This window comes from Crocuta crocuta, unplaced genomic scaffold, assembly GCF_008692635.1.
Source record: "Crocuta crocuta isolate KB4526 unplaced genomic scaffold, BGI_CrCroc_1.0 scaffold109, whole genome shotgun sequence".
Classification (NCBI taxonomy): Eukaryota; Metazoa; Chordata; class Mammalia; order Carnivora; family Hyaenidae; genus Crocuta; species Crocuta crocuta.
Genome location: NW_027533088.1, coordinates 162,196 through 173,803, shown reverse-complemented (window position 1 = coordinate 173,803; position 11,608 = coordinate 162,196). Strand labels below are relative to the sequence as shown.

The 11,608-nt window shown below is 34.8% G+C and overlaps 1 protein-coding gene across 1 annotated transcript; it reads right to left on the bottom strand.

Moving 5' to 3' along the window:
• Positions 1-1,563: 1,563 nt before the first annotated feature.
• LOC144216600 (uncharacterized) lies at positions 1,564-10,803 on the bottom strand. The gene is made up of 4 exons (XM_077746000.1): positions 10,690-10,803; positions 9,575-9,670; positions 3,002-3,076; positions 1,564-2,763 (listed from the first exon to the last, which is right to left on the bottom strand). Exons 1-3 carry the CDS (start codon positions 10,772-10,774, stop codon positions 3,012-3,014), a joined length of 246 nt encoding a protein of 81 aa, XP_077602126.1. The 5' UTR covers positions 10,775-10,803; the 3' UTR covers positions 1,564-2,763; positions 3,002-3,011.
• Between the last annotated feature and the right edge of the window lie 805 nt (positions 10,804-11,608).

The window sequence follows — 11,608 nt, the reverse complement described above, 5'->3', positions numbered from 1 at the left end:
TATTAATGTCCAATGTAAATAGTTGCTTTATCTCTTCCTAGATGCTGTAATAAACTTAGGGCCTTTCAACTCCATTGATCCCCCTTTGGNCGAAGCAGGCTCCAAGCTCTGAGCTGTCAACACAGAGCCCGATGCGGGGCTCGAAGTCACAAACTGCTAGACCATGACCTGAGGCAAAGTCAGCGCTTAACCAACTGAGCCACCCAGGTGCTCCATAATATTAATATTATTTTATATAATCACCATTTTGACCTATACCCACATTAACCTATTTCATTGCCCTTTGTCTTGAATCTTCAATATTCCATTTGGAATAATTTTCTTACACTTAAAGAACATTATAGTTTGTATCCTTAGTGCAGACTTAAGGTAATAAATTCTTTTTTTCTCTGTGTATCTTTAATTATTTTCTTTTCACCTATAAAACATGATTATGCACTCATATGATTCTGTTTTTATGTTTATTTATTTTTGAGAGAGAGACAGAGACAGAGTATGAGTCGGGGAGGGGCAGAGAGGGAGAGAGACCCAGAATTCAAAGTAGGCTCCAGGCTCCGTGATGTTAGCACAAAACCTGACATGGGGCTCGAAATCACAAACTGTTAGATCATGACCTGAGCCAAATTCGGATGTTTAACCAACTGAGCCACCCAAGTGCACCAACACTCATATGATTATTATTATATATTTAACATATTTTCTCTAGGAATATAATTTTAGTATGACAATTATCTTTCAGTAAGTATATGACTTTCATGTTTTCTTTGTCTTTTTATAGGTTAGCTGTCAATTGCTCATTTGAAGGCAAATTCTCTTTTTCTCTGACTGCCTTTCAACTCTTTCATCTGATTTGATTTTCAGCAAGTTACATGATACACATAACTTTGTTTTCACTTTGCTCACCCTCCTGGGGCTCATAAGGCTTTGTCAATCTGCAATTTGATGTTCTCTGTCAGTTTTGGAACATTCCCAGACATCATCTCTTCCACTCTAAGTTATGGGGAAACTGTGATTTACAAAAAGCACACTGTGAGGTCACCGTTAGGAGACATTACCTTAGCAAACTCATTAGTCTTTACTTACATTTGTTTTTACATGCTTTTCCTAAAAGATTCACTCATGATCTGCATATACGAGTTTAGTTTAAAGCCTAGTGCGTGGATGAGATAAGAGCAATGCCATTGGGGAAGACTTTCAGGTGTGCTTTGTTAAAAAATACTCAACATGGAGGGGCGCCTGGGTGGCTTAGTTGGTTAAGCGTCCGACTTTCGCTTAGGTCATGATCTCGCGGTTCGTGGGTTCGAGCCCCGCGTCGGGCTCTGTGCTGACTGCCAGCTCAGAGCCTGGAGCCTGTTTCAGTCTGTGACTCCCTCTCTGCTCACGCTGTCTCTCTCTCTCTCTCCTAGAAATAAATAAAATATTAAAAAAAAATTTACTCAACATGGAGTTCAGCTCAGTAGAGAGGAGTGTTGTAGTTATGAGAGTGCCACATAGAAATTGTCAGCATATAGGACACACATTTACCACCCCACAGGTAGATTGAATTCTTTATTAATGGCAGTAACAACTTGAATGCAGTGCAAAAGGAGAAACGATATAAAGTTAACATATTGGAGGCGAACAAAAAGGAAGGAGACCTATATTCTTTAGGCTTGCTAGAGTCTACTAAGGGGAGAATCCCCTCTATTAATCCTTTTTATTCAAATTCCAGAGAAGACTTAGTATAAAATTGTCACTCCTCATGAACAGCTGTTATGATATTTGATTCTTGAAAGTTCTTTTTCTCATTTGTTCCTTTCTGAAAGATACATACAGGGGAGAAAAAATGTAAATCTCCTTGTATGAGCGACGCTGGCTCTTTCCAACAAAAGTAATATTCTTACAACTTGCTTCAATATGATTTATTGTTCTGGGGTTAGCATAGCATAATGATTAATGCTCATGATCTCTAGAGTAAAACTCTCATGGTTAAATCTTGTTTCTAGGGGCACCTGGGTGGCTCATTTGGTTAAGCCTCCGACTTCAGCTCAGGTCATGATCTCATGGTTCGTGGGTTCGAGCCCCGCGTTGGGCTCTGTACTGACAGCTCAGAGCCTGGAGCCTATCTTTGGATTCTGTGTGTCTCTCTCTCTCTGCCCCTCCCCTGCTCATGCTCTGTCTCTGTCTCTTTCTCTCTCTCAAAACTAAATTAAAAAACATTAAAAAAATTTTTTTAATCTTGTTTCTAATTCTTACTAGCTACATAATTTTGGAAAATTGGGGCGGTACATGCTTTAATATATGCAATCACTCAAGATTTACTAGGAATATTAGAAGCAATCAATAAACATTAGCTATTTGTTAAATGCCAATTGTGACCAGACTCCCTTTAGTTAGTATGTCTTATGTATTCCCCCACCTATTTATTTATTACATTTAATCAAAATTACAATTTTTTGTATATCAACACAGTTTGATATGGAAATATATTTAAAATTTTTTAATCACATAATCATATTAAGTCCATTTTTTAATGTTTTCAGTTTGATTGAGATCTCTGCTCATAATATGTTGAGTTTGGCATGCTTGAAAGAATGCAGGATATTGAAGTCTATTTATAATTATCTTCTGTATGAGAAAACATGGGAGCAAATATCATGCCATAAACTTGCTATTTGTCTTGATGAGACTCGAGCTCAATGCTTCAGAACAATTTCCTTGGTGCCAAGATTGTATTTTCAGCAGAAATAAAACACCAGTTTTCTTCAGAGAAAGACGAGTTACCTTGACAAACAAAAGGCACATGCATAAAGATAACATCATCAGCCATGCTTGCTCGATGTGTTGTAATTTCTGCATTGCTGTTTTCAATTATCCTCCTTAATTTCAAGAGTTGTATGAGAGTTTTATTCTGGTAAGTACGCTATAGCTATCTAACTTTGATTTTATTAATTGTGCATGTACATCTAGATTGAAGCAGCTGTAGGTGATGCCAAGATTCCCATTTGAATCCAATACATACCTCTGCCCTGCTATATGACCTTGCAATGCGCACTGTCATTTTCATAGGACATCAGAACCTCTTCCAGACAACGAGCTGAAATTCATAACATTCGCAAAGGAAAATATATTTTAAGACCATTATCATTTTCAAACAGTGTTGCAAATAAAATAGAAATCTAAAATTTCTTCAGTACAACTTCTTCATTCATTTTTTATCACTGAGGAATAAATTATAAACTATTATTGGTAAGTAACGGATATTAAAGTATTAAAGCATGATGTTAGAGTATGAACGGAGGGGCTCAGTCAGTTAAGCATCTGACTTGATTTTGGCTCAGGTCATGATCTCGCAGTTCGTGAGATCGAGCCCTGTGTCTGGCTCTTTGCTTATGGGTGGAGCCTCTTGGAATTCTCTTTTTCTGTCCCTCCCCTGCTCACGCTTGCTCTCTCTCAGAGTAAATAAAGAAACTTTTTTTTTGAAGTATGAACTTTTACTGATGACGTATTTCTGAGTTAATGACTGGTGCTTTGATAACTGTAAGTTTGTACATCTCACTGATGACATTCTAAGCAGTTAGTAAACCTGGACAGTCAGGATATAATGACCTAAGCCATATTCAAAGCAAACACCTTTGACATGGCACACATCAAGTCAGTCACAAAGTACTGTCTATTCTATCACTACATTGCTGTATATATCTGTTGTCTTCCTCACAGTACTATAATCTATTTCTTCATTATATTTCTTCATTACGGTCATACTGAGCTATTATAATATTCTATGCTGTCTCTATCTCTGCCTCAAGTTCTCACTTGTCACTATTTTCTTCAAAATGTTTCTTGAGTTAACACCTCCAGCGCACAGCTTGAGTGCTGCTACCCTTTCAACTATCTGTGGAGACTATCAGTTGTTTATATGCTAAAATTCAAACTCATTCAAATAAAAAGTTACCAAAATTATGTCTTTTTCTTTCACCGCTCCATTTGTAACTATCTTCAAATATGAAACCTTTAACCCACGTCATTTCACATTGATATCTTTTTGTTTTATTTTGAAGGCCCTGGCACCCCAGGTGGCACACCTTGAAATTAAAAAATAAAAATAAAAATCTGGGTGCCTGGGTGGCTTTGTCAGTTAAGTGTCTGACTCTTGATCTCGGCCCAGGTCATGATTTCATGGTTCTGAAATTAAGCTCCCCTGTCAGCATAGAGCCTGCTTGGAATTTTCTCTCCTTTTCCTCTGCTCCTCTTTCTCTCTCTCTCTCTCTCTTTCTCTCTTTCAAAATAAACAAATAAACTTTAAAAAAATAATAAGAGTAAGTGAAATGTTCCTAGCTGAAATTTATTTTAGTTTGAATGGCTTCTGGTTACTTCGAAGAGATTTTGAAAACTTCACACATATTGTAGAGAAATCTTTCTGCATGACTGCTTTACCAAGATTTGATCCCAGTTCACTTACAAAATCATGAAGTTTGGTGGACATAGGATTTCAACTGGGTCCAGTGCAGACTCATAGCACCCTGACTTTACGTTCTCTGGACCATATTATTTCAGCATGAATCCCAAAAGCATTGCTGGACTCATGGGAATCAATTTAATAAATATTGCTGGGTCATTCGGTCATCATACCACTTAGAGTATTCAAGTTGAGTAGCTTTCTTATGCTAATGGTAAAGAAGAAAGTATTAGCATCAACTTTCCATTCCCTCAAACTTCTGTCTAATTTGTTTCCTAAACTGGATTATTCCATATTTTAAACATATTCTCCTATGAAGGATGCTGTCAGTCACTGATTTGATGTTAGTTGAATACACACCTACAACTTTTCTATCTTGTTTAAAATGAGAAGCCACATAATTGAGCTATATTTTAACATATCATTGAATAAACAAGGCATGCTGAACTAACTTTTCTGCCAAGTGCCTTCTTGTTTGTTTACGAAGTTTCCCCTCCGTTTCTGTCCTATGTTTCTTCATGCCTTGTTCAGGAAGGAACATCTTGGAAGATGTGCCTTCTGATTGGTAATTCATGGATAAGATTAGCTATCTGACATAAGAAAATGCTTTTACTGATTCACCTGCTTTTCTCTTCTCTCTTGCTTACGAAGACAAAGTTTGCTAATAGTAAAACGGAAGAAAAAGCTTGTAATTACTAAGATATTTCACCAATTTATTTTATTTCATTCACAAGTTAAGTATTCTATATGTAAGTTATAATGGTGTTTTCATGACTTTTACAGGATATGGTAATCAAAAGAATACGTGTAATTGCTATAAAGTACAGCTTGTCCTTGCAATAAAACTAAGTCTTCTATACTTAGTGATAATTTTAAAATAGGCTGTAACAGTACAACATCATAGAGGAGCGCCCAACAGAATCCTAGGCTATACTTTATTTTATATTTACTACTAGGTCTGCCATACCCCAATACAGCTTTTCATTTCTAGAATATAATGCTTTTCTGTTTAAATTATTTTCTCTTATACACAAGTAATACATGAATTCATTTATTTTACAAAAAAATAAGCAACTGTATCCACGGTAAAAAGTAGAAAAGATTCCCTTTCATAGTCCCTCCAATACCACTTACTTCAGCAAAGAGAATTATTAGCAGCATCTGCTCCCATTCTTAAAATTATCCCTGTCTGTATGATGATAACTTCAATCGTGAGTCATTTAGTGAACTATGGCCGGAGCCTAGAGGGTGAGAAAGTGTGTAGTACTAGCTGGGGTTGAGCTCCACAGACAGAGTAAGAAAGGACTTTATAAACTATGTTAAAGATTCTTAAATTATATTGCATTTAGGGTATTAAGAAGCTAACAGTAAAAATATGATGAGGTTATAAAATTCATACTTTGAAGAAGTTACTCTGGAAATTAGAAGAAGTCATGAGTGAATGTGGTTGGATCACTTGGAGACTTTTAGCATAGAATGAGAGAGGGAAAGCCAGAGAGGGAGGGAGAGAGAGACAGTCTTGGGTTAGATATGTAGTGATGCAAATGCTGAGAAGTGTATAATTTACTAAGTTGAGATAATTAAGTGGCAGTGTCACTAGGCATCAAGTGCTGAGAAAGACCAGCAATATTAAAGCATCTGACTTTTTCCTTGACGTTGGTAAGAATCAGGCTGGGAAGATAGAGTCTGTTTAGAAATATGGTGTGAAAGGGGGCACCTGGGTGGCTCAGTTGGTTAAGCATCCAACTTCGGCTCAGGTCATGATCTCACGGTTCGTGGGTTCAAGCCCCGTGTCGGGCTCTGTACTGACAGCTAGCTCAGAGCCTGGAGCCTGTCTTCAGATTCTGTGACTCCTTCTCTCTCTGACTCTCCCCTGCTCATGCTGTCTCTCTCTCTCAAAAATAAATAAAACATTTTTAAAAAATTAAAAAAATATAAGTGTGAAAGATTTTTTTAAAAAGATATCTCAAGAAATGTTACGGGGCTCCTGGGTGACTCAGTCGGCGAAGCATCCGACTTCAGCTCAGGTCACGATCTCACGTTCATGAGTTCAAGCCCCTCATCGGGCTCTGTGCTGACAGCTCAGAGCCTGGAGCCTACTTTGGATTCTGTGTCTCCCTCTCTCTGCCCCCTCCCCTGCTCATACTGTCTCTCCTTCTCTGTCCAAAATAAATAAACATTAAAAAAATTTTTTTAAATAATAAAAAAAGAAGAAGAAATGTCAGTAAGAGACTTAAAATAAGGATCTAGATACTGGATGTTAACTCTTCCTGGTATACATGGTAGCACCACATTAACATCATATCACATTTCCTTATTAAAGTGTTCTTTTATTCTGATTTTTTTCAATATATTTTCTTGTAGTACCTGGGCAAGAAAAGACATCAACTGCAGATAACTTTGGTATTTAATTGATAATATTTAGATTATACCTAAATACGTGTTTCTGCATGATTGCTCCTTTTTTGCCAGGACATCCAAAGAAATGTTGAATAATAATAGTTCTATCAGTCATCCTTGTTTTCCTGATTCTCCTGAAAATGAGTCTAATTTTTTATTCTGAAAGCTGATATTTGCTAAAGATCCTTATAAAACAATTAAAATTTATTTCCTTCTACTTGTAGTAACTTCTTTTTCTCCTCAATATGATGACCCTCTTGTTAAATGCATAAACCCATCCCTGGTTTTAACCAGAATTTGGTCTTTGCATAGTATCCTTTTAGGATAATAGTGTATTATATTAGCTCTTGTGTGTAGGATTTTTGCTTCTAAAATATTTACGTGAATGTGGAGATAATTTAGAATAATGCTATGCTTCTCTTCCTGATTTGGGTGAAAATTTTCTTTGTTGCTAGTTTAGAAGCACTTTGCTGAGGAGTCAGATTAGTTACTAAGATATTTTCAGGTTCATCCTTAGAAAGTTATCAGTCAGTTATCTATTTGGAGATACACCTCTGTTTAACGTATTTACTCATAGAACAGAGAATATAGTTATAGAATTTAGTAATTTTATTCCATTTCTCTACATTGGCCTGAGTCTTTTTATCACCATGTGGTTTTGCAGGAAACTGTGCATTTAGACAATGTTTTAATGTTTATTATTAAAAATTATACATTCTGCTCTCTTCTGAAACAATTTACTTTGAGATTATAATTGCTTTAGATGTGATCATGGTTTTTGAATAAATTTACTTGGTAGGTGTTTTGAGTTGTTTTCTCTGACTTAAGTCTAATTTATTTAATTTTCTATATTTGATTAAGTTTTTCAAATTTCTAGTCTGCTAATAGTACTATTTTATAGATTATTATTTTAAAAGCTATATATATATATATGTATGTATTTATAATGTCATGTCATTGACTTCAAAATATGTGTAAGTTCAGTCCAATATCCTGATCATTTTGCTTTATTTTTTGATCAATACCTACCCACCATTCATTGTTCCTTTCCTCTGCTAAATTCTCTTTCAAATTACTTGACTTGATGCCCTTATATTTCATTTTTAATTGCCCTGGCAGATAAATTCTGTAACTATTTTCACTTTTTGTTACATCTCACAGTTGGTGAATCGAATGTCGATAACAATTGACAACAATAATAACCTAACAACAATAACAATAGCAGAATGCTACTGTTTTTTTCTATTTTTATTTAAATAACTAAATTTGATATTTAGCTATCCACTGACAACTTTGATAAGATCACTTGAGCCTTTGCTATTGATAATTCAATAAATGACTGAGTTGATAAAATAGTCTTATATAATTAAACTATATACTATAATAAAATACCTTCAGGAAATTCTTGCCATCAGCTTTAAAGGCCTTTAAAAATTATATTCTAGGGACGCCTGGGTGACTCAGTTGGTTAAGTGTCCGACTTCGGCTCAGGTCATGAGCTCACGGTTCATGGGTTCGAGCCCCGCGTCGTGCTCTGTGCTGACAGCCAGCTCAGAGCCTGGAGCCTGTTTCAGATTCTGTATCTCCCTCTCTCTCTGACCTTCCCCTGCTCACTCTCTCTCTCTCTCAGAAATAAACAAAACATTTAAAATAAATAAATGAATAAATAAATAAATAATTAAAATGATATTCTAGCAATTTAAGACATTAATAAAAATGGCTCTGAAAATTACTTACCCTTAGCTGTCATAACCGCAGCTAGTACCAGAAAAATTAAATAAAGGAACACAAATAACATTGCAACAAGGCACCATGGAGACTCTGTCCAAAGAGAGAGAAGTGAGCTACTATGATGATCAATGGAAACAAGATTCTGGAATTAGAAAGAATTTTGGTCAGGAATATTCAACTCACTTGACCTGGGACTGAAATCTAAGCTTATGAGAGCACCACGTTTTGGAAAAATATCCCCCAAACTGAGAGGGGAACTCTCAAAATTATTTTGCAGATTTGGGTACAGCCAAGGAATTTATTTGTTTATTTGTTTGTTTGTTTGTTTATTTATTTATTTTTATTTTTATTTATGTAGGAACGGGTTGTGGACTAACGAGCTGCCCTATTAAAGAAGTCCTTTATAGACTATAAAAGAATACTTCAGAAATCCTAGTAGTGATTTTATTCATCACCTCACCCCAATTTTTATTTTTTATATTTATTTTTTAAGTAGGCTCCACACCCAGCATGGAGCCAATGTGGGTCTTGAATTTATGATCCAAGATCAGTACCTGAGCTGAGATCAAGAATCAGAGACACTTAACGGAGTGAGAAATCCAGGCACCTCCCTCCCCTAATTTTTAAAAAATGACTTCTTTCCCTTTGCAGTAGAACTAGGTTAAGAATAAAACTACTACATTAGCTGTTGGCCCAGACAGATATATCTCACAAGCTCCATTTTGTTTATAGAAATGCTATAAAAGGGACATTTTGCAAGAAAACTGGGAAAGTATATATTTTATGGCTATATACATCATTCTAAGCCTTTGTGGCCATCAGTGTTTCATTGTCGTTTGGTCTTAATGAAACACTTCTGGTCATTAGGGCCATTTAAAAGGTGTTGATGTGAGATATGAATTCTGATTCAGAGCTTTGTCCAGGATAATTTGTTTTATGATTGAGTCAATAAAATATTCAAGCAAAAAGGGGAATCTAGAATTTAAAAAAAAATTTTTTTTTTACCGTTTGTCTTCAGATGCCTAGTTCTTTTTCTCTTCCCAATATTTGAAGATCTGTGAGCTTTGACATCTGAGTAAATTACACTCTGGTCACAAAACCCTAGAAAATATGTAACAAAATGCATAATGACTATTTATACATAAACATACAGTTGAAAAGCATGCTAAAGTTATAAACAAAGATTGCCCCATTTTCTGCTTATGAGAAAGTTTTAAAATTGGCTCAATCATGTAATCGCCTTGTGAAATATGACAAGTTCTTTTTTCTTTTTTTATGTCTTAATTTCTTTATGAAATAAGGATAACAGCAGTATTCATTCATAGATATATTGCAGAGATTAAGTTAATGTATATAAAGACAATAGCATAGTGTGTGCAACAATAAGCTGTAATAGGTCTTATTGTAGAAGTAGTAGTAGTAGCAGTGTAGAATAATAAGAATATAATGGGCAGTACCACTGGATGCAGAAGCTATTGTAGAAATAAAACTTAATTTAAATGTCTATCTCACCCCTTCCTATAGTTGAATTTAATCTTAATGAAAAGAGCATGAAAAAAATTCACCTAATTTTCATGAGGGAGATGAAGTCTCTTCGCAATATATTGCAAGTACTCTCTTCAGTGCACCAGCCACCAAGTCAGTAACATTTTTCTGAATAATATTAACTCGAACCCCCTAGTAAATATTTACTTATTAAATGATGATTGAAATTTAAATCATCATCTTATATGGAAACCAACTTGACAATAAACTATTTGTAAGAAAAAAAATAAATACTAAAAAAATTTTTTAAAAATCCTAAAAAGCAAGCTTAAGCAAAAAATACATAAATAAAAATAAAAATAAAAAATTACATCATATACTAATTGAATTCCAAATGCAATAAATGTTTTAATATGAAAAATGAAAAAGAACAAAAGAAAATATAGGCAAATAGTTATGTTAAAAAAAAAGAAATTTAAATCATCTTCAACTGGAAAATTTTTAATTGATTCATATAGAGAAAGATTTTCAACTCTTCATCTAAAAGTCTCTGGCTAGGATCTTTGTTGTTTATGATATTATTTTCTCATTAAATAAAGGGGGTACTTAACAATAATAGCAGTATCTGATTTTACCTGTGTTTGTTTCATCAGAGCTCACTGGCAAAGGATGATCTTCATCAAGACCGGGGCTGGACTGTGCCGATGTCTCTGGTTCCATAGCTTAGATTAGATTGCATGGGTCAGATGATGAGCAGAGGGTTAGAATGAGACAGAATCCAGAAAACAGATCTCTTGATATTGCATCATGAAACAGGATGTTTACTCAATGTAATATGTAAACTACTTTCTCCACTTAAGAAAATAAAGACAGTGTAATCCAGTCCTTATGGATTAACTTTGTTATTCTTCTATGCATAATGAAGCACTTCCTTTTAATTTTACTTTTTTAAGCTATTTTATTTTATTATTTTTAATGTGAAGCACTTCTTTATTCCCAAAGGTAACGTTTAAAATTCTGTCAACCGTAATAGTTTCTTCGCTGCCTTATTTTTCAAAAATAATCGATAAACAAGACTAAAACATTTATGTGAATAAGTGATATATTATGTTTGAATAAGATGGTAACAGATGCTGATTTTTAGAAATATCTTTTTTATAGTTATAAGTATCCATTCTCATTGTAAATAATTGAAGAAGATATTTGAGTGTATCCTATAGAAAATGAAAATGAGGGGCTTCTGGGTAGCTCAGTTGGTTAAGCGTGTCTGACTTAGGCTCAGGTCATGAACTCATGGTTCATGAGTTTGAGACCAGCATTCGGCTCTGCACTGACAACGCAGAACCTGCCTGGGATTCTCCCTCTCCGCTCTCTCTGCCCCTTCCCTACTTGTGCTTACTCTCTCTCTCTCACAATATAAACTTTTAAAAAATGTTTAAAAAATTTAAAAAACCCAAAATGACACACAACTTTGTTTCCTCAATATAACTACTGTTAACATAATTATTAATAACTTTCTAATTTTTTCAAGTGACCAATGCATGCTTTGTTTAA